Source organism: Eubalaena glacialis, chromosome 18 (assembly GCF_028564815.1).
Source record: "Eubalaena glacialis isolate mEubGla1 chromosome 18, mEubGla1.1.hap2.+ XY, whole genome shotgun sequence".
NCBI classification, from domain to species: domain Eukaryota; kingdom Metazoa; phylum Chordata; class Mammalia; order Artiodactyla; family Balaenidae; genus Eubalaena; species Eubalaena glacialis.
In genome coordinates this window covers 54,336,904-54,360,831 of record NC_083733.1, presented here as the reverse complement: position 1 = coordinate 54,360,831, position 23,928 = coordinate 54,336,904, and the positions used below count along the sequence as shown (strand labels likewise).

Genomic DNA, 23,928 nt, shown 5'->3' with positions numbered 1-23,928 from the left:
ACCTCCTCAGGCTCTGCTCCTGCTCTATCACCTCTCACTTACCTGAACAAAGGCCTCTCGTCAGCTCTCTGTCAACCATCCAGGGCTCTTTTCCTTGTTCCAATAAGGAGATCACAGTTGGCTTAGAACTGGAAAGTCCTGATCACAAGAAAAGACATGGGACATGGTTATGCTGTTGGTGTCCCAGAAACCAGATCCGGTCCCTTGGTGATCAGGAAAGAGATGCCCCTATAGGGAAGGACCGGAGAAAGATGAAGATGAAGCTTCAGCCACAGCCCAGTGGAGCTGCCCATTTCCAACTCTTCCATTCCATTCCAACTCAACCATTCCTTGGGGAACAGAGTGCAGAAACTTAGCTGGTTACTTGAAATGAGTAATTCACAATGGAGAAGGGAGACATTCCCAAGGGCAGACTCTGAATTTCGGGGGAGAGTTATCCTTACCCACTGAAACCAGGTTGCTGAAATTCTCCAACATCACTTCTTTGTATAAATTCATCTGACCAGAGTCCAGGCACTCCCATTCCTCCTGAGAGAAGTTTATAGACACATCCCTGAACATCACTGACCCCTGAAACAACAAACATGCTTTCACAATGGAAAGAGAGAAGAAAAAGATAGAAGATAAGGTGGTAGAGGGCTCTACAGAAAAGGACAGGGATTATTAAGCAAACTGAAGGAGCTGGAATCGATTATATCAATATAAGTCAAGACATATTTCCTATATACAGAGGGGTATGTCTAGGAATGTGCAAACAGAGTGGACTTTTCCAATGAGATGAAATAGCAAGCATGCAGTTCAGTGCCTGGCCACAGTAAAGTCTGCATAAATGAGAATTCCTTCCCATGCTCCCTTTAAGCCCCAAGAGAGGGAAAAATGTGACGGACTTAAAAAAAAAAAAACCTTATGATATATTTTGGAGTAAAATTTCAGAATATCAGGGAAAAACAGAACTTTCTAAAAGCCTCTGTGGCTCACATAAAAATTTTCAGGAATCAGAATGGCAATGGATTTCTCAACAGCACCATTTAAAACAAGAAAATGAAGTGATTCCTTTAATATTACAAAAAACAACAAATTCTGGCCGAGAATTCCACACACAGCCAAAGCTAGTATGAAGATAATATACGAAGCAAGATTAAATACCAAAATTGGTTTGCAATAGTAAGTCATGCTTTTCCACTAAAAGGGGACGGAGAGGTGGTAATCCACGAGATAAGCTAAATTCTTAGAAGAATTCCTTGATCGGAAATTATGGCTTCGCGTTTTGTTGTTCTATTTCCTGAAAATAACTTGGAGATGCTCCTGATTTGTCCACCTACTGCTTTGATTCCTTGGATACCACTCATTCTTTCACTTTAAGCAAAAACAAGTAATTGTTGCAGAGGTCTCTGTATTTTGCAGCTGCCCTCTTGTAAGATGCACTTTTCCCAAATAAAACAATTTTTAAAACCCATTAAAAAAAAAGAAAGATTAAATACCAAGTTAGTGCGACGATTAAATCAAGACAATTCTAGGGACTTCCCTGGTGATCCAGTGGTTAAGACTCCACACTTCCAATGCAGGGGGCGTGGGTTCGATCCCCGGTTGGGGAACTAAGATCCCACAAGTCATGTGGTGCAGCAAAAAAAAAAAAAAAAAAAAAAAAGACAATTGTAGAACCACAGAGAATGAATGTTAAATTATCTCCTGTCTAGCTTTTCTTAGGAAGCTACTGGCCTAAGTGTTCCATCAAAACTAGAGAGTAAATTAAGAAAATGAAAGGTATTATATTCTGAAACTAGAAAACTAACATGAGAATGGTGAACAAAGTCCAGTATAATTGTAAAAGGCAAGTCCCCGAACAATATCTAGACCTAGAGAGCAACACCTAGAACAGGAGGATAGAGGACTATAGTAAAGAAACTGACTACTGAGCAAAGAAAAGAGGAGTTCAGATTAAAGAAACAAAGCAGCTTAGTAGGTCCCCCTTTTCACACTGTAAGCTTCTAGCCTGAAGCAAGTCTGAGCTCAGAGAAAAGGCTTTAAATGAAATTTGCACATTATTACACTCAACTAGAGGTTGTAATTAGTAAAATGAGACTGATCTTGTGACTGAAAATAACCAAAGAATACCAAAGAGTGATCAAAACAATTATAGGGACTACACAAGCTTTTATTCAGGGCAACAAAAACATTAGCCATAGAATTGAGAGTGGAAATTATAGGGGAAAAAAAATTCTTTTGCTTGCTCCCTATTGAGTCCTGCTTATTTCAAAGTGTTGGTTATAAGTTGATTTGATTTTCCAGGTACACAGTCATAGCATCTGCAGAAAGTAATAATCTTACACTCTCTTTTCTAATTTTTAACCTAATTTTTCCTCTTGTCTAAGTGCTTTGGTTAATACCTACAGAACAATGTTAAATAACATTGGTAATGCTGTATACCCTTGTCTTTTTCTGATTTTACCTGGAATGTTTCAGATATTTCCTGATTAAACATTAGGTTAGCTTCTAAGAACAAAATTCATTTTATTCCTTTTAAAATTTATTTTTCACTACAGTATACTACCTCCCTAGAGTTACTCCCATTAATATTGGGCAATAATCTTCATTACAGAGATGGCGAGTGTAATTAGAGGTTGATGGGGGAAGGGAACCAGATGCTCTGTTCGGGCTTTGGCACAGGAGAATGGATTAGAAAGACTCAGCCCTTTTCTGAAGAAATTCAGATAGAAAGGCCTTAAACGGAACAGACTTGGGGAGACTGATTCTCATCCTGATTTTCCCTGCCTCAGTACCAAACACACATTTTTAAAATTTAGAGTTCCAAATTTAGTTTCAGCTCCCAATTTATACCTTCAGAAAACACAATCCCTATTCTGAGTCCTCTACCTTGGTACACTCTAATTTTCAGATATGAGAATCATAAAGTGAACTGATAGCCTTATGATTTGGTGAGCTCCCCAAGATTAGAAGTGTTGAAACATAACTGAATAAAGATATTTTTTTCTACCAGTTAGAGAAAGAACCCAAAAACTCTAGCTACCTGCCATGCCCTCCACTCCTGTCCTGAAACAAGGCAAAGTTCTTTTGCCTAATATTGCTTTGATTTTAGCTGCAAGTATTAACTCTAAAAACCAAAAAGAAAGTAATAGACCAAAAAAAAAGGAGAGAAATTATAACCTATGTATAATTAGAGCCTAAGAAGAAGAGAGAGAATGAGGCAGGGCAATCTTTGAAGATGGCTGAGGATATTCCTGAACACCTATCCACAAATTCAAAAACCCTTAACAAATTCCAAGCAGATAAATAAAAAGAAATGCACATTTAGACACATCATACTTGAGTTACAGAAAGCCAAAAACAGAGAGAAAGCCTTAAAAACAGCCAGAGGAAGAAAAGTCAAATTACCTCAAATGAGGAGCTAGAATAATTAAAAATAGGTTAAGTAAATAAATGGGATTATCGCTTTAAATATAAATATAGAACATTTGCATAACCTTGGGACAGGGAAGGATTTCCTAAATAAGATACAAAAAGATACCACCAAGGGAAAAAAATTTGATAAAAAATTAGGGGGACTTCCCTGGTGGTGCAGTGGTTAAGAATCCGCCTGCCAATGCAGTAGACACGGGTTCGAGCCCTGGTCCAGGAAGATCCCACATGCTGCAGAGCAACTAAGCCTGTGCACCACAACTACTGAGCCCGCGCACCACAACTACCGAAGCCTGTGTGCCCTAGAGCCCGCGCTATTAACTACTGAAGCCCGCGCGCCTAGAGCCCGCGCTCTGCAAAAGAGAAGCCACAGCTCCCTGGTGGCGCACTGGTTGAGAATCTGCCTGCCAATGCAGGGAACACGGGTTCGGGCCCTGGTCTGGGAAGATCCCACATGCCGCGGAGCGGCTGGGCCCGTGAGCCACGATTGCTGAGCCTGCGCGTCTGGAGCCTGTGCTCCGCAACAAGAGAGGCCACAATAGTGAGAGGCCCGCGCACCGCGATGAGGAGTGGCCCCCGCTTGCCGCAGCTAGAGGAAGCCCTTGCACAGAAACGAAGACCCAACACAGCCATAAAAAAAAAATAATAAAATAAAATAAATAAATTTAAAAAAAGAGAAGCCACGGCAATGAGAAGCCCGCGCACCGCAACAAAGACTCAACGCAACCAAAAATAAAAAAAATATAATTAAAAAAATTCAAATTTTATTCATAAAACTACCTTAAGGGAAGTGATAAAACAATCCAAATAGTAGTAAAATATAATCAATAAAGGATCCATATCCAGATAATATAAAGAATTCCCATGAATCAATAAGAGATAATCCAGGGACTTCCCTGGTGGCTCAGTGGTTAAGAATCCGCCTGCCAATGCAGGGGACACAGGTTCCTGGTCCGGAAAGATCCCACATGCCACGGAGCAACTAAGCCCGTGTGCCACAATTACTGAGGCTTGAGCGCTAGAGCCCGCGAGCCACAATTACTGAGCCCACATGCCACAACTACTGAAGCCTGCCCACCTAGAGCCCGTGCTCTGCAACAAAGAGAAGCCACCGCAATGAGAAGCCCGTGCACCGCAACGAAAAGTAGCTCTCCGCAACTAGAGAAAGCCTGTGCGCAGCAACGAAGACCCAACGGAGCCAAAAATAAAATAAATAAATAAATAAATAATTTATATATTAAAAAAAAGATAATCCAAGAGCAAAATAAAAGATTTCAACAGGTGTGTCACAAAAGAAGAAACCCTGATAACCAATAAACATATGAAGTGGTGTTCAATCTCATTATTAATCATGGAAATTGCAACTCAAACCTATGTGCATCTATGTATATGTATTTGTACAAATAAATATTTTAAATAAGTGTTTAAAGATTTCATGTCTGACACAACTCATCTGACGAATAAACCATAACTCATTCACAAAAAATAGTGTATCTTTGAAAAATGGTATTTACAAAGATCATTTGACAACACAGGAGAATGATACTTTTTAGTGAAAATGTAGGATATAAAATGGTAAATGAAGCATAATCTGATTTTGGAAAAATAATGAAAATACACCAAAATATTAACACTAGTTATTTGAGTGGTCTCATTTCATTTTTTCTTGGTAATCTGTGTTTTTAAAATCTCTAAAACATTATGCTTTTATTTTAAAGTCATAATAAATATTGCATTTAAAAAGAAGAAAACTTGGGACTTCCCTAGTGGTCCAGTGGTTGGGACTTCGCCTTCCAATGTAGGGGGTGCGGGTTTGACCCCTGGTGGGGGAGCTGGGATGCCACATGCCTTGCAGCCAAAAAACCAAAGCATAAAACAGAAGCAATATTGTAACAAATTCAATAAAGACTTTGAAAATGGTCCACATCAAAAAGATCTAAAAAAATTTAAAATATAAAAATAAAAAGAAGAAAACATGGCAAACAGAGTGGAGCCATTTTCCAAATAAGTAAACGTTAGGTATATGGGAGTTACTGTGCTTCAGTAGCAGGCTCAACTATCCTTTTCTCCAGTGGGAAAATTATAGGAACCTATAACCAAATGGCCTCTTTATTAAGCATTAACTTTCAGAAGAACGAAAGAAAAGAGGAAACCCCAACATACCCTGAAAACTGCTTGTAGAAGTTCAGCATGCATTGTTTCCTTCTCTTCTGCGCCTCACCTGGAGAAGGATAGAACTTGGAAAGTAGAAAGTCATCGTAAGACACCAGGTTTTTCTTGTTGCTCAAACTGGTCAGGTCACAGGTCAGCCCCATCCCCATCCCCCAGCACATAAAGGGAATGAGATCAGAGGAATGGGGCGTCCCGTCCAATCCCAGTGTCTCAGGAGAAAGCTGAGGTTACTGCTGTTGAGGTCAATAATCTAACCAAACCTCACAGAGATTTCCTAAGGACAGAGTTCTGGAGTAACAATCGCACAGTTGACAGGAGCCTCATACCCATACACACAGTGCCACATACCTTAAGCAGTCGTTCTTAAAACAAGGGAAGACGCACTCCACATCCGCACACAGAGCCAAACATGGTATCACAGATACAATCGCAAATTCAACACGGAACACATACACTCGCACAGTCGCAGGTACTCCAGTGTCGCGGGGTCACAAGGACACACCACCATAGGGGGACACAGTCACAATTCCACAATGATAGGCATCCTATATCTGCACACGGGTCGCATAACCTCCCCCTTCTCACGCCGCTCCGCCCGCACAGGCCCAAGTACCGAGCTCCATATCGGCCTCCGGTCTCCTCAACTTAGGCCTTTCGGGTCTCCGGGGGTCCGAACCTGCAGAGCTGAACCAGTTCCCCCAGGTGCCCACGATCTCACCTCAAGGATCTAACGTTCCCGCCAGGCGTGATGAAAAGTTCGAGTTCCCGCGAGAAGAGCACGCGTCGCCGGGCCCTCTGGGAAATGTGGTCCACAGCGAGCCCCACGGCCGATTCCTCTCAGCTCCCTCGCTGGGTCCACCCGAAACGACTGCTCCTGCAACTCTCAGAGTTTAGCCAGATCTCAGAGTTGCAGTTCGCGGTAACTCCGCACGCTCGGGCTCAGCCACCAGAGCAGACCTGGCTCACCAGCCTCGCTCACACAGGAAACTCCTGCTCCGTTCTGGCCGGAAGTTGAGTCGGGCCGCGAGGGCTTCTGGGAGGCGTTGTGTAGTGGAACTTCCGTTGGGAGGCGGGCGAGGAGGGTTGGTTCGGCGTTACCGGCGCCTGGCTCGGGCCATCGTGCGTGTCACCTTCACCCAGCCTCCCAGAAACTGCGCGCTAGATGCGCACTCGGGCGTTTCCGGCAGGTGACGCTACCGCGTCCCCGGAGCGGGACTTGAAGGAGGGCCTCAAGCAATCTGGGCTGAACCAGCGCGCGCCGCTGACGGGGCGGAGCCTTTAAGGAGGCCCAGAGTATCTGGAGTAGTGGCAGTGCAGAGTGCTCGGGGTGGGAGTACGCTCCTGGAGCGTGGCTGGAGTTGTTGGAACAAGAAACTGGTGAAGAGTTAGTGTGTGTGTGATTATGATGGTCTGTGGGGTTGTGATCCTGTGTGTGTGTGTGTGTGTGTGTGATTGTGATGATGCGACAGTGATGGGGGTGTGGTTGTGTTGAGTGTGGTGGAGTAATTGTGATGGGATATTTGTGTCATGGTGATGTTTGTAATTGTCTGTGATTTATGATAACGTGTGTGGTGTTGTCTGTGATTGTCAGGTAGATGTGCAGAGTGTGGAGGTGTTTGCAATTGTGATATGTGTAGTGGTTCTTGTCTTACCTCATTTGACTTTTGTGTAGCCTTTGGCATAATTGGTAACCGCTTGAAAAAATTTTCTGTATTTGGTTTCACGTGGTCTTTCCTCCCCATTGGCCACTCTTTCTTAGTCCCCTTTGCTGCCCTTTTTTCCCCCAGCAGTTCTTGGCCCGGTTCTGTTGTGCTCCAGTTTCCCTTGGTGATCTTTTCCAGATTTATTATTTCATCTTCCTATGTCTTCTTTTATTATATGTATTAGTTATTGTGATCATAATAATGCTGCCTAACAAACCACTCTTAAACTCAGTGGCATGAAACAGGAAGCATTTATTCTCTTGTTCACAGGTTTGCAGGTTCTGTGTTCAGCTTATCTAGGCTGGGCTTGCCTGGGTGGCTGGACTGCAGAATCGATTCAGACCTGCTCCACATGTATTCTTTCTGCAGCTCAGGCTAAAAGGACAGTGGTTACCAGGACATGTGCTTCTCCTGGTGGATCACCAGAGTACAAGACAGATCATAAAAACACCCTTAAAAACCTCTGCTCCCAAGTATACTAATATTAGGTTAGCTAAAGCTATTCAGGTGCCTAAGTGTAACATTAATTACACCCAGTCAGAGGGCAAGGCAAAGTTAAATGGCAGAAAGTGTGAATGTGTAATCCTCTTAGCGGAGGGTGAAACATTGGGACCAAGATTCCAATCTACAACATTAAGAAACATGCCTCTTTATCCTGGTGAATGTCTTTTAGTCCATGTTCTCATTTGTCTGATAATATTGCTTCTCACGTTTTGTTATTGTATTTTCCAGGAATTTCATTTTACAACCCCTTCCCTTTATGTCTTTATACTTCAGGTCTGTCTCTTGTTAAGAGCATATTGCTGGGCTTTTCCCCTTTTTATCCTGTTTGACTGTTATTTTAATAGGTGAGTTTAATTCATTTATATTTATTGTGATTGCTGATAAAAATTTGTTTTATTTTCTATTATGCCTTCTTTTTTATTGTGCAGGTTTACCTTATCCCCATTTCTTTCTCCAATGCTTTGGTTTCTTATCCTTGATTTTTTTTTTTAATTAATTAATTTATTTATTTTTGGCTGCGTTGGGTCTTCGTTGCTGCGTGTGGGCTTTCTCTAGTTGTGGTGAGTGGGCTTCTCATTGCAGTGGCTTCTCTTGTTGCAGAGAACGGGCTCTAGGGCATGCGGGCTTCAGTAGTTTTGGCTCATGGGCTCTAGAGCTCAGGCTCAGTAGTTGTGGTGCACGGGCTTAGTTGCTCTGCGACATGTGGGATCTTCCTGGACCAGGGCTCGAACCCATGTCCCCTGCATTGTCAGCCGTATTCTTAACCACTGTGCCACCAGTGAAGCCCTCTTATCCTTGAATTTTTAACATGCACGTTTAACAAAACCCAAACTTAAATAAGATTTTAGAACACTTGAACTCCAAACAACCCACCCATTTCTATGTTATTCTTATCTGATATTTTGCTTTCTTCTAATTTTAATTACCCCAAATTAGTATTTATTCATTTGCTCAATATGTACAGCTGACCTTTGAACAACATGGGGGTCCGATTCCCTCCCCACCCCTTGCAGTCAAAAATCTAAGTAGAACTTTACAGTTGGCCCTCTGTATCCTAGGTTCTGCAGCTGCAGATTCAACCAACCTCAGATTGTGTAGTAGTACTGTAGTATGTATTTACTGAAAAAAAAATCTGCGTGTAAGTGGACCCACACTGTTCAAACCCGTGTTGTTCAAGGGTACACTCTGTGTGTGTGTATTTTTTTTAACTGTGGTAAAATAGAGTAAAATAACATAACACATGACATAAAATTTGCTATCATAATATCTATACCCCTATGTCCGTTGCAACAATATTCACAATAGCCAAGATATGGAAACATCTATCCATTAACAGATGAATGGGTAGAGAAAATGTGGCATATATATACACTGGAATATTATTCAGCCTTAAGAAAGAAGGAAATCCTGACATTTGTGACAACATGGATGAACCTTTAGGACATTATGCTAAATGAAATAAGCCAGTTACAGGACAAATACTACATGATTCTTTTACATGAGGTATTGAAAATAATCAGACTTAAAGAAGCAGAGAGTAGAATGGTGGTTGCCAGGGGCTGGGAGAGAGGGAAATGGGGAATTGTTTTCCAATAGGTACAAAGTTTCTGTTATGTAAGATGAATAAGTTCTAGAGCCCTGTACAACGTAGTACCTATATTAACAAAGTGGTATTATGCACTTTAAAATACGTTGAGAGTAGATCTCATGTTAGCTGTTCTTACTGGAAAAAAAACACAAAACACAAGGAAGTGTTTGGAGGTGATGGATATGTTTAGTACCTTGGTTATGGTATTGGTATTAACAGATATATGAATATGTCCAAACTGATCAGGACATATACATGTAGGTTTGTGCAGGGTTTTTTTGTATCAGATATACCTCAATAAAGGCAAAAAAAATACACAAAAATTTTACCATCTTACCAACCATTTTTAAGTGTTCAGTGGCATTACATCCATCATGGCTGTGCCACCATCACCATCTGTTTATCCATAGAACTCTTTTTATCTTGCAAAACAGAAACTGTACCCATTAAACAATAACTCCCCATTCCTTCAGTCCCCCAGTTCCAGGCAACCACCATTCTACTTTCTGTCCCTATGAATTTGACTTTACCTCATTATGTACTCTGTGTACCAGATCGTACAGTATTTGTCCTTTTGTGACTGGTTTATTTAACTTAGCATAATGCCCTCAAGGTTCATCCATGTTAAAGCATGTGTCAGAATTTTCTTCCTTGTTAAGGCTGAATAATATTTCATTGATTGTATATACCACATTTTGTTTATCCATTTATCTGTCAATGGACAGTTGGATTGTTTGTTTCTTTTGACTATTGCAAATAATGCTGCTACAAACATGGGTGTACAAATACCTGTTCGAGTCCTTGCTTTCAGTTCTTTTAGGTATATATCCACAAGTGGAGTTTATGGATCATATAGTAATTCTATTCTTAATTTTTTGACTGCCATACTGTTTTCCCTAGTGGCTATACCAGTTTATCAACATATTTTTTGAGCACCTACTATCAGTGGCAAAAAGACAAAAATAAATCCCTGTTTTCATGTATTTTATATGAGGGGGTGGAAAGACAATATGCATGATAAATTATATAATTTGTTAGTGATAGTTGCCATTCGAAAAAAATAGAAACTGTGTGAGGGACAGTAGGAGTATATCCCAAGCATAACACTTCTCAAAATTTATTATAATTGAATGTTTTCTGTTTTATTATTTCTTTTCTGTCATTCAGAGTAAGGATTAGTCTACTCTCTTGTGTATCATTTTTTTCACCATAGATGATAAATTAATGTCATGTGACAATGTCACTGTGACATGAGTATAATTCTCATTTCAAATGACGAGTGTGGGAGTTCTATGTTACAACTCTCATTTATCTCAATTGTCAAGATAGATAGGAAATGGAATAGCTGGACTTTTAATGCACCTCTCTTTCACACCAAATCTGGGGTTGCTGAAAATCTGAATGTTTTTTGACTCAGCTTTATATCTGTCACTGCATCAGGCCTACACCTTTATGCTCACAAAAGATATTTGAGGAGCAGATATTATGTGAACATCACTATTGTATTCACTTTGTTTCTAGACTCTTAGTGTTTCTATTGGTTCAACGTGAGTTGCTGAGTCTTTGAGTTTTCTTCCAGACTCCTGCTGTCTCAGCATCTCTGGTCAGTGACTCCAGGGACTGTGAATTACAAGCAAGGAAGCTAATTGTTTGGGACTGTATTAATTATCTATTACTGTGTAATAAGGTACCTCAAAATTTAGTGGCTTAAACAACAATAAACATACATTAAACAACAATAAACATTTATTATCTCAGTTTTCGGGGAGTGGAGAGTGACTTAGCTGGGTATTCTGGCTCAGATATTTCATGAAGTTGCAGTCAATTGCTGGCAGGGCTGCAGTCATCAGAAGGCTAATTGGGACTGGAGGATTTGTTTCCAAGATGGCTGGCAAATTGGTGTTGGCTGCTGGCACAAGCCTCTCCCTAAGGCTTGTTGAGTGTCTTCATGGCATGGTGGCTGGCTTCCTTCAAAGTGCGTGATTCAAAAATGTGCAAGACAGGCTTCCCTGGTGGCGCAGTGGTTGAGAATCTGCCTGCCACTGCAGGGGACATGGGTTCGAGCCCTGGTCTGGGAGGATCCCACATGCCGCGGAGCAACTAGGCCCGTGAGCCACAATTACTGAGCCTGCGCGTCTGGAGCCTGTGCTCCGCAACGAGAGGCCGCGACAGTGAGAGGCCCGCGCACCACGATGAAGAGTGGCCCACGCTTGCCACAACTAGAGAAAGCCCTCGCACAGAAACGAAGACCCAACACAGCCATAAATAAATAAATAAATAAATAAAATTTAAAAAAAAATGTGCAAGACAGAAACCACGATATCTTTTATGACCTAACCTTGGAAGTCACACACTGTCATTCCTGCAATATCCTATTGGTTATACAGGTCAACTCTATTCAGTGTGGGAGGGGTGTATGAAAGACATGAATACCAGAAGACAACGATCATTGGGGGCCACCTTGGAGGCTGGTTCCCATAGGGATCCAGGGAGAAGACATCAGGTAAATTGGATTTATATCATAAGCCCACAGGTCCTGGCTCCACAAAGATAAGACAGATCTGTGATGTGAGGATAAAGAACCGTGAAGAGCAGGTATCTATCATGGAAGGAGACCTCCTGATCTGAGACCTTCCCTGGAAGCTGGGGAGTCCTGAGATAGAGTGGACACTGGAATTGCTAGACCTGCACCCTATCTTAACCCCTCTGTTTAGAGTGGAGAAGGCCTGAATGACATCTCAGCCTTCAGAGATCAGCAGTAGCTGTGTGACAACGGAGCATTTGACCCAGATGATGGAAAGGACAGGTGAGGTGGCTCAGAGATGGGCAGAGTTTAGGAGAGAGTCTGTAAAAAGAGTTATGAAGTTCAGTACTCCTACCAAGAAAGTTCACAAGTTATTGACCGTGTTGACGTTTGTTTTTTATTTTATTCACTTGACAACTGTTTTTTAAAATAAATTTTTAATATAATTCCTATTTTTCTTAAATACATTTAGATTTTTTAAAAAGTACTGTTAAATATATAACTGTAAACAAAAGTTTCCTGTTCCATTCCTTCCCATACCCTGTTCCCATAGGCAATTACTTGGAACATTTTTTTCTGGATATTCTGGTATTCAGCTCTGCTTTCCTGAATAACATCCTCATACTGCTAATGTTTGATTTCAGTTTTAGATATTTCCTATTGACTTTTGACAGTAGAAATACGGATTTATCTCTGTTTTCTATCTAACCCCTTCCTCATCACCCTCACCCCACCCCGACTTCCACCCACTCTTCTCCTTGCCCTTCTTTCTAATATGGTGTTTTGTTCGAGGTTGGAGGTTGACCAAATGTCAGGATATGTATGCATTTTCTTTTGAGCTAGTCAGTTTTCCCAGCAAGAAGTCCTAGATTGTTTGAGGAGTATAAGCCAGGACTCCTGCTTTTGGGAGGCAAAGAAAGGAAAAAAGTTGAGGGGAGCACTTCATCTTTCAATCTGACAGCTTTTACTTAATTCTCTTATTTTCTCTACATTGCTTCAACCCCACCTTGTATGTAGTTCCCTGTTTTTCAGCCCCACCCCAAACTCCTGCCTGTAGAAGTACCTAATACCTCCATTCCTGAGCCTTTCAAGTGTTCTGCCATGGTTTCCCCACCCTCACTTAAGCTTCATCTTTCTCTAAGTTAGAAACCAGTCATTTGCTCTCTATCTTTCAAAATTTTGTTGACATCTCTTATCCGCTAAAATCTTCTGTATTCTTTGTCCTTGTGAGATTGTTTCTTTCGTTTCTTTCGTTTTGGTTGTGTTTCAGAGAGAGCAGAAATAAATGCAAGTATTCAGTCTTCCATTTTTAACCTTAAGGCCCTGAATTTTTTAGGGTAAAAAATAAGTCAATTAAGTTATTTTAAAATGTCTTTAGAATTATAACTGCATTTCATTCCATCATATGAATGTTCCACAATGCCTGTAACCTGTCTCTGATTAAAGTTTTTTCCAAATTCTTTACAGTGCTTCATAAATAATTTAATCCTTAAATCTTTGTGGTATTTATTATTATGTACTTTAAAAAATCTCCTGTTAGGAATAAAATAGCAGGAAACTAGGGAAATAGATTCATTGGGCACCCTAGACTTAGCCCTCCAGAAATTCCCATAGAACCCTATATGATTAAATTACAAGCCATCTATGTACATTTCAGTGTCTCTGTAGCCTGGTGGTGGTTAATATTTCTCAAAGCTCTGAGGATCATTATAGGTGATCTTATAGCTGGTGCTGAAGATTTCTCTAGTCCTTTATCTGGGGCTCTGAAGTAAACAGATTTTTATTTCTCTTTCCTCAGCTTGGTGTTCTCCAGATTCTGCCCTTTTCAAGGAAGAAGAGGATATGACCAGTTCTCTTGTACGTTGCTTTTTTATTACTATTTATTTATTTTTGGCTGCATTGGATCTTCGTTGCTGTGCGCAGGCTTTTTCTAGTTGCGGCGAGCGGGGGCTACTCTTCATTGCAGTGCACAGGCTTCTCATTGCAGTGGCTTCTCTTGTTGCCAAGCCCGGCCTCTAGGCATGCAGGCTTCAGTAGTTGCAGCACACAGGCTCAGTAGTTGTGGCGCACGGGCTTAGTTGCTCCGCGGCATGTGGGATCCTCCTGGACTAGGGCTTGAACCCGTCTCCCCTGCATTGGCAGGCAGATTCTTAACCACTGCGCCACCATGGAAGTCCCCTCTTGTACGTTTTAAGCATTTATTTGTTTCCTGCATTATTTTACAATGAAGTTGCAGTGGGTTACCTTAACCTACCAGTAAGTTGGAAAAAACTAAATCAAAAATCAAGGTGAGGAAAAATACAGCTAGAAGGTCAGAACCTGGGGAAATTTGACATATGGCTATGCAGAAACAGGTCCATACAGGATTATAAAACTTGAGTTCAAATTTGAGGAACTTCCGTGGCAGTCCAGTGGTTAAGACTTTGCCTTCCAATGGAGGGGGTGAGGGTTCAATCCCTGGTCAGGGAGCTGAGACCCCACATTTCTCACGGCCAAAAAAGCAAAACATAAAACAGAAGCAATATTGTAGCAAATTTAATAAAGACTTTAAAAATGGTCCACATAAAAAAAATCCTTAAAAAAAAATTTTTGAATATGATCTGGAGAAGCAAAAGCAAACTGAGACATAAAGTTCATCCCATAATTTGCACTACTTATGAGGAAAAAGCTTATAATTCTGGAAAGAAGAAAGCTTTTCATTGGCACCTAGGTCAGAAAGAAATCCAAAATAATTCCATAATTCTTATGATTTTAAGCTCAGTTTATTAAAAGTCCTTCTTGGCCATAGATTAAAAACTAGAATTATCAGGAAGAGTAAATCGAGTACTTCTTTCAGATGATCCTCCATATATATTTCCTTCAGTTGAGACTTTTTAAGTTGAGCTAAAATATATACTAAAATTCTGTGGCAGAATTTTTTATAGTTCTGGTATCTATAACTCTGCACGTCTTTTTTTATGGTCTCAAAAGATACAGTATTCTTCATCTTCTTACAAAATGACTCATTTTCCTCTGCTGTTGATTCTTTTTGTTTCCACCACTGGAATCCCTCATACTCCTGTATTTTAAATATTTTCCACTGCCTCTTTTTCCTCAGCTCATATCTTTTCCATCCTGAAACACACACACACTTCTATTGACCATATGATTCTGTGGCTTATCCAGTTATTTATCCTTTTGGCAGAGTGGTTTTCTGGGCCTAGACAGACTTGGGTTCAAATCTTGGCTCAGTGACTTACTAAGTGCATGATTATGGGCAAGTTTCTTAATCTCTTTGGCCTTAGTTACATCATCTGTAAGTGGGGATAATAATAATACTTACCCCATAGGAATATTGGGAGGGTTAAATGCATAGTAAGTGCTCCATAAATGATAAATATTGTTAATAATTATTAGCTATATAAATCTTTCTACCTGAAAAGGTCTTTGAATGTGTTCGCTGTATTCATTGACCTACTTTTTTACTTTAACATATGAAACTGATAAGATAAAAGAGTAGGTGCTTCATTTGTGTTCACAAGATTAATCCTTCTCTTCAATAAAACTACCATAAACACTGTAATAAGGCAAAACTGGGAACAGTTTTTGTAATACATATGCAGAAATATACTAGCAATTCTTAAAAACCAATGATTAAGAAAATAGAAAATTGGGTGAAGAACATGAGCAAGCAGTTGGAAAAAATGCAAGTGGCCAATAAATATTTTAAAATAAAAATGTCACAAAAAAAAGACTATTCAGATTTGTAGATACATTTTTTAGATGTATTTTGAATTAGTGGGTAATGACCATCTTTTATGAGAGGATTCCAAATAATTAGTTCACATGTGAATTTTCCTTATAAAGTAAAAAGCTGGAGATAAGGAGTTGGGATCTACAAATAGGACACTCTATTAGCTTTCAAAAACTTCATTCAGTTCCTTTCAGACACCAGAGCCAGACATCTTGGTCAGGACTATCAAACAGAAATGGACTGCCTATGTTTCTGGGCATGCATTCTAGAATATGGATGTAAATATATTCCGTGGCAGCTTTTATTTATATTTGAATAGACTACACAGCAGCTAGAAGAATCTTCTACAGCAGTAAGTATAATAGCTTTACTGAGTACCTATTATGTGCCAGGTATATTGTGCTATAAGCTTAACATAGCTTATTTCATGTAATCATTATCAGAAGTGTGTAAGGTAGATATTATTTTAATTTTTACAGAAAAAGGAAGTGAAGCACAGAGATTAAGAAACTTACATAACTTCATGCATCAAGTGTGCAGTAAAGCCAGGATTCAAACCCATGCAACCTGACTCTAGGACCACACTCTTATGATACTGTACAAATGGAAATCCACTCATGAGTGAAGAAATGCAAATTTTGCCAATTGACTGTTCATATTATTTCTCCATTTTATGCCGTTAGTCCTTTTTCTACTTGAAATTAAGGGATTTTAAGAATGCCTGCTTCAGCATTCAGATATCTTCTTCTAATTTGTCACTTATATGTTATCGTGTATCTTTTGTTGTATATAAACTTTAAATTTGGATAGTTTCATCTAGCATATGATAAGTTTGTGCATACAGTAAGAATTCAGTCAAAATTAATATGCAACATTAATTTTTATTGTTGTTGTTAAACTTGGGAAACATTTATTTTTACTTTCCTGTATCAGCAATCATGGATATAAGTGGTTAAATCTTGTATCTCCTCAGGAAGACATAGCACTGTTGAGTGACTATTATTACATCCCATGGAGAACTTCAGTCTTTGGTCACAGCATTAAGATCTCCTGGTTTTGGTCTCATAAGCCCTCTTTGAAATGACATATGCAACATTAATGTTTAATAGTCTTCTTTCATGAGTTGCCAGTGTTGGTATTTTATAAGATATCTTTCCTAATATTATGTTACAGTTTCTTTTGAAAGCTTTGCTTTTCATATTTAGTCTTTGATCCAACTGGAATTCAATTTTGTAATTGGTCCAAGGTAGGAATTTACTGATAGTTATATCAGTAAAATTATTTTTGCATGTAGGTGACCAGTGTTCCAATACCATTTGTTAAATAGATCTTTACTTTGTGATGCCACCTTTATAATATACATGCTTAATCGTTTCTAGGCTCTTTATTCTGTTTCTTTAATCTATTTGTCTACATCTATACCAGTACTATGCTCTCTGTGTGTGTGTGTGTGTGTGTGTGTGTGTGTGTGTGTGTGTGTGTATGTGTTTACATTGTCTTAACTACTTTAACTTTATAATAACCCTGTTTGCTTGGCAGGGATTTCCCCACTTCCCACTACACAAATGTTCCAGTTTTAAGAAATTTCTCAGCTACTTTGGGAACTCTGTGCTTTCATTTGAATTTTAGAATCAGTTTATCTAGCTCTAAGGAAAAAACGCTGTTGGGATTTTAATTGGAATTGCAAAGAATTGTAGACTACAGACCTTGCTGACTTACATCCTGATAAACCCATCATAATTTGAAAATAGCATAAATTGAAAATACATTTAATACACCTAACCTACCAAACATCATAGCTTAGTTTAGCCTACCTTAAATATGCTGAGAACACTTCCATTAGCCTTCAGTCATCTAACACAGAGCCTATTTGATAATAAAAGTGTTGAATATCTCATGTGATTTATTGACTACTGTACTGAAAGTGAAAAACAGAACGGTTTAATGGGTATAGAATGGTTTTAAGGGTGTATTGGTTGTTTACCCATGTGATCACATGGCTGACTGGGAGCTATGGCTTGCTGCCACTGCCCAGCATCACCAGAGAGTATCATACCACATAAAGCTAGCCAGAGAAAAGATCAAAATTTAAAATTCAAGGTATCTTTGTTTTCTGTGTGTATCACTTTTGCACCACTGTAAAGTCGAAAATTCATAAGTCAGGCTATCTTAGGTTAGGGACTGTCTGTAATTGGAGAAGAATTGAGTGAAACATTTTTTTCTGTCTATCAGAAAGATGTTTCAATTTAAGGAAATCCATTAATATAATTTATCATATTCAAAAAATATATAATCAGCTCCATAGAGCTACTAATTTTTTTTTAAATCAGAATTTGAGATTTTTTAAAGAGGATCTATTTATAAAATAGAAGTAAAAGGACACTTCCTTAACATGATATTTTAAAAAATTATTCTACACACATACTAAGCTAAAGGCCAGAACCATGTTTCCTGCGGGAAATGATACATATTCCTACTAAAGTCAGGAACATGACCAGATTACTCATGGTACCACATTTATTTACTATAATTCTATATGCATATAGAAAAGAAAAATAGATAAAAATTGGGAAGGTGCATACAAAATTATATCTAGGTGATACAATTATGTATGTGGGCAGTTGAAGAGGAAACAAGAGAATTCAATACAGTATGGACACAAAATTAATATACAGAAATCAACAGCATTTCTATATACAAACTACTAACCAGTTCAAAAGTAAAATGGAAGGTGGGAATTCCCTGGCGGTCCAGTGGTTAGGACTTGGTGCTTTCACTGCCATGGCCCAGGTTCAATCCCTGGTCAGGGAACTAAGATCTTGCAAACCTCACGGTGCAGCCAAAAAAAATTAAAATTAAAAAATAAATAAAATGGAAGAAAAATGTTAAGAGTAGAAACAAAATCCTAAAGGAAAAAAAAATGTATCCGATGTATATGGGAGAAAGAAACCTTTAAAGCATTACTGAGACCTAAAAGAGGATTTGAATAAATTTTTAATACATACTTTTTTTGGAAAAGATCATCATTATTAAATCAATATAAATTCTCTTTAATCTTGAGATTTATTGGAATCTCAAATATTCTAAATATTCTTTTTAAGGCAAGTCTATTCAAGCTGAGTGTAGAAGACGTTTGAAAAATAAGTGTGTAAAATATCCAAGAAAAAATATGAAAAATGTTGTGTGTTATGCTCTAAGTTTTAAAAAGAAGAATATTCGTTTAATGTTTGTGTGACTTTAAGGAAAAAAAAAACTTTTACAAAAAGTTGCCGGTCAGAAAGAAAAAAGTTGCCAGTCAGCATATATACCATAGAACTAACATGTAATTACCTTTACGCCTTCACTGTAAACTTTGTTATTTTTAAAAAAAGATTTATCATATTAAGTATCATAAAAATGAAGGAGAGGAAACTGCTGTGATACCAGCAGGACCTCTGGAAATGTTAAGGCTTCCTGCCAGGGCCCAGGAGATACTCATCTTTTTCTTGGTTCTGTCTGACAGGAGGAGGAATAAGATTTAATGACACGAACTGTGAATTTGTGTTTTTTAACAATCCTCTTTGTTCCTTGCTCCTAATATGGAATTCTTGACATATGTATGTAAAGAGAGTCAACATCTTAGGAAAATAGACTATTTGTTCTAAAGCACTGATTCATCATTTTATACAGTTAGAAATTAACCCATATTTACTTTTGTTACTTGTTTTATAATTTTTGGCAGGAGTACAATTTTTTTTTTTGGTATGAAATTTATGGTAATTTACTAGTTAGTGGGAAAGATGTTTTAATGCTAATTTACTAGCACTAGTAGAAAATATATTTTCTTTGTTGTTGTTCTTCCCTACTTTTTTTAGTGGTTCATATTCCATAGGGGTTATCTATTCCTGAAACATTTATTGAATGATTATTGGGTGCCAACCTCAGTTCTGAGTGCTTCACAGTTTTTGGTCTCATTTAGTCCTCATAACACCCCTTGGAGGAAAATGCCACTTTACAGATGAGGCTCAAATTTGGCTATTTGTCGATTTTAGTTTTAAAAAAAAGTTTTTTTGTTTTTGGCTGCGCTGTGAGGCTTGTGGGATCTTAGTTCCCAACCAGGGATTGAACCCGAGCCATGGCAGTGAAAGCGCCGAGTCCTAACCACTGGACTGGCAGGGAATTCCCACACGATTAAATTTTGAAGCCAGGATTTGAACTCATGATGTCAGACTCTACAGCCTGTTAACCAGTAAAAATATCTAAATCCAGCTCCATTTTGAGAGCCTAATTCTTTGAAAAATTTTCAATCAGGTATCTTTTCAGCTTTTCTGCTGCTTTTATGAGACCTTTATGCTCATGCAGGTTGACTATGTGGGCTTTGGGCTCTGCTTTGGGCTGCAGATCACCTGGCCCTGACTCAGGCTGTGGCATGGGCACATCTCCTCCACGTGTGTTCATTCAGGTGAAAGAGCAGCAGCTTTCTGGGGCAGGCTCTTCACTTGCCAGATCACTAGAGTACATGAACCGAGTCAAGGGTGTGTTTAAAAACAAAATTCAACTGATTACATTTTGAAGATCTTATTGGCTTTATTCAATGATTCATAGTCAGGGAACAGCCAATCTAGCAGATACATAGGAACTCTGAGGAGCTGTACCAAGTCAAAGACTTTTATAGGCAGAAGGGAGTGGGAATAAGGAAGTTATAGTAGCAAAAAGTGGATTGGTTCTGCCCAGGTTACTTTCCTTTAGGGGACCTTTAGGGTCTATCAGGCAGATTACCTCACTAATGCTGATCAGGTGATTCCTGCTTGACTAGTTTAAGATTTTATTTCTAGGAGAGGCTGAAACTGTAGGTAAGTCTCAGTTTGGTGACATGAGGCTTAGCATAAGTGACTCCATTTTGGGCCTGTTGTCTTGTTTTTAACAGGTATAAGCGCATTTCAGGCCTCTACTCACATCATGTTCACTGACATTCCTTTAGCTCTAACAAATGGCTCATTCAGGGCCCACACTGGGGGATGGGACATTAGCTAGAGACACAAATGAATATTTGTGGAATAATAATCAAGTTAATCAGTAACATTTTCTGATGGAGTTATTTTTATTGGAATTTTTTTAAAACTTGAAATACATTGAAACAGTCTCACAACCTAAAAAAAACTTTGTTGACATATAAGTCACATGCCATAAAATTGACACATTTAAAGTATATAATTCAATGATTTTTAGTATATTTATGAGTTGCCATTACCACAATCAATGTTAGAACATTTCATCACCCTAAAAAGGAACTCTGTACCCATGAGCTATCACTTCCCATTTCCCCCCAAGTCTCTTTTGTACTTTCTGTTTCTATGGATTTGCCTATTCTGGACATTCATATAAATGGAATCATATAATATATGGTCCTTTGTGACTGTCTTCTTTCACTCAGCATAATGTTTTCAAGGCTCATCCATTTTGTAGCTTGTATCAGTACTTTGTTTCTTTTTATTTCCAAATAGTATTCTCTTGTATGAATATGACATTTTTTTATAAATGTATTTATTTATTTATATTTTATTTTTTTGGCTGTGTTGGGTCTTCGTTGTGGCAAGTGGGGGCTACTCTTCGTTGCGGTGCGCGGGCTTCCCATTGCAGTGGCTTCTGTTGTTGCGGAGCATGGGCTCTAGGCATGTGGGCTTCAGTAACTGTGGCGTAGGGGCTCAGTAGTTGTCGCTCATGGGCTCTAGAGCTCAGGCTCAGTAGTTGCGGCGCATGGCTTAGTTGCTCCACAGCATGTGGGATCTTCCTGGACCAGGGCTCGAACCCATGTCCCCTGCATTGGCAGGCAGATTCTTAACCACTGCGCCACCAGGAAAGTCCTGAATATGACATATTTTATTTATCTTTTTATCAGTTAATGGACATTTGAATTATTTCCACTTTTTGGCTATTACGAATAATGTAGCTAAGAACATTTGTGTGCAAGTTTTTATGTGGGCATATATTTTTAGTTCTCTCATTGTATGTAGTGGAATTGCTAGCTTATACAGTAACTCTACATTTAACTTTTTAAGGTACTGCCCCACTATTTTACACAACAGTTGTACCATCTTACGTTTCCACCAGCAGTGGATGAGGATTCTAGTCTCTCCACATCCTCATCAACACTTATTATTATCTGTCCTTTTGATTATAGCCACCTAGTGGTTGTGAAGTGATATTTCATTGTGATTTTGATTTACGTGTACCTGGTAATTAGTGATGTTGAGCATCTTTTCATGTGCTTATTGGCCATTTGTATATCTTCTTTGAAGAAATGTTTATTTAGATCCTTTGCCCATTTTTTAATTGGTTTGTCTTTTTATTATTTAATTGTAAGAGATCTTCATATATATTCTAGATATGTTTCTTATCTGGTATATGATCTGTAAATATTTTCTCCCAGCCTATGGGTTGTCTCTTCACTTTCTTGATGATGTCCTTGAAAGCACAAGATTTTTACATTTTTCTGACGTCCATTTTTACTTAATTTTCTTTTGTTGCTTGTGCTTTTGGTGTCATATCTAAAAAAACCATTGCCTATCCACAGTTACAATTTACCCTTTTTTTTTCATTTGTTTTTTCCTTTCACATAGTCATAATATCTCAATTTTATTTCAACTCCAAGTTGTTTTTTTTTTCCATTTGTGTTTTTGGGTTTTCTTTTATTCTGGTTCCTTGGCAATGTATATAGCTTTTAGATTAGATCTTCATTCTCCATCCTTCATGTTTGTATCATCTCTCAACATTTTCATCTCTGGTGTGTGGGGCTGGGTCCTGGGCCCCCTGGTGGATAGGTTCATATCCAGGGGTGGCTGTGGGCTCAGAGAATCTTAAGGCAGCCTGCTTGCTGGTGGATGGGTCTGTGTCCCTGCCTGGCTAATTGGTGGGCCTTAGGAGTCACAGTACTTTTGCCTACAAACTTGTGGATGGTGTGGAGCTGAGTCCCAAGGCTAATAAGCTACAGAGAAGATTCCAAAATGGCACTTGCCAGCACCAGTGTCCATGTGGTTGAACGAACTCCCCAAAGTGGCTGCTGCCAGTTTCTATGTCCCCAGGGTGAGCTCACGTTGCCTCCTGCCTCTCCAGAAGACTCTCCAAGGTCAGCAGCGGGGTCTGAACCAGGCTCCTTTCAAATTCCTGCTGCTCCCCTGAGTCCCAGAGCACGTGAGATTTTGTGTGCGCCCTCTAAGAGTGGAGTCTCTGTTTCCTACAATCCTCTGGGTCTCCTGAAAGTAAGCCCCACTGGCCTTCAAAACCAAATGCTCTGGGGGCTTGTCTTCCCCAGTGCAGGATCCTCAGGCTCTAGAGCCCGATGTGGGGCTCAGACCCCTTGCTCCTTGTGGAAAACCTCTGCGATTGTAATTATTCTCCCATTTGTGTGTTTCCCATCCAGGAGTATGGGTCTTGACTATACATTGACTCTACCACTCCTACCCATCTTGTTGTGGTTCGTTCTCTTTATAGGTTTCAGTCTTTCTCATCAACAGTTGCTCTGTAAATAGCTGTAATTTTGGTGTGCCCATGAGAGGATGTGAGCTCAGGGTCTTTCTACTCCACCATCTTGAGCAGTATTTTATTCTTTCTGATGCTATTGTAAATGGGATTTGTTTTCCTTGATTTCATTTTTGGATGTTCACTGCAAATGTGTAGTTATACAATTGGGTTTTTACTATTGATCTTATATTCTGCAACCTTGCTGAAGTTGTTTATTAGTTCTAATAAAATTTTAGTGGATTTCTTATGTTTTCTGAAAATCATGTCATCTGAAAATAGAGATAGTTGTATTTTCTCCTTCCTAATCTGGATACCTTTTATTTTCTTGCCTAATTGCTCTGTTTAGAACCTTCACTGCAATGTTAATAGAGGTGGTAAGAATGTACATCCTTGTCTTGTTCCTGACCATAAGGGGAAAGCATCTAGTCTTTCACATTTAGTATGATGTTAGCTGTGGGGTGTTTGTAGACGTCTTATAACACGTTGAGGAAGTTCCTCTTTTTTGCTAGTTTGTTGAGTGTTTTTCTCATGAAAAGGTATTGAGTTTTGTCAAGTGCTTTTTCTGCATCTGTTGAGATGATCATATGGATTTGTTCTTTATTCTATCGGCATCGATTATTACATTAGTTTATTTTCAGATGTTAAATCAGTATTGCATTCCTGGGATAAATCCCACTTGGTGATGGCACATAATCCTTTATATATTTTTTTGTTTGTTTGTTTTTAAAGAGCAATTTCAGGTTCATGGCAAAGTTGAGAGGAAGGTACAGGGATTCCCCATATACCC

General features: G+C 39.1%; 2 protein-coding genes and 1 non-coding gene across 8 annotated transcripts in view; 1 reads left to right on the top strand and 2 right to left on the bottom strand.

The window, feature by feature from the left end:
- Window positions 1–5,691, bottom strand: part of LOC133078883 (zinc finger protein 383) — a 191,138-nt gene extending 185,447 nt beyond the window's left edge. Inside the window, exons 1-3 of the mRNA XM_061174065.1 lie at window positions 5,581–5,691; window positions 444–570; window positions 43–138 (exon numbers count right to left, since the gene is read on the bottom strand). Coding sequence (XP_061030048.1) covers window positions 43–138; window positions 444–570; window positions 5,581–5,613 — 256 coding nt within the window. The 5' untranslated portion in view covers window positions 5,614–5,691. The remainder of the gene's footprint in view (window positions 1–42; window positions 139–443; window positions 571–5,580) is intronic.
- Window positions 5,692–6,699: 1,008 nt separating this feature from the next.
- The window catches only part of ZNF568 (zinc finger protein 568), a 38,924-nt gene continuing 21,695 nt past the window's right edge, over window positions 6,700–23,928 (top strand). For 2 of the 6 annotated variants that reach the window (XM_061174087.1, XM_061174083.1), the window contains exons 1-4: window positions 6,794–6,916; window positions 8,070–8,140; window positions 11,911–12,190; window positions 13,707–13,765. In XM_061174087.1, coding sequence (XP_061030070.1) covers window positions 12,115–12,190; window positions 13,707–13,765 — 135 coding nt within the window. In that variant the 5' untranslated portion in view covers window positions 6,794–6,916; window positions 8,070–8,140; window positions 11,911–12,114. The other 4 variants (XM_061174086.1, XM_061174084.1, XM_061174085.1 and 1 more) reach the window with 4 other exon arrangements.
- On the bottom strand, window positions 16,599–16,728 carry LOC133079268 (small nucleolar RNA SNORA25). The gene has a single exon (XR_009698145.1). It is a non-coding gene; the product is annotated as a small nucleolar RNA SNORA25 (small nucleolar RNA).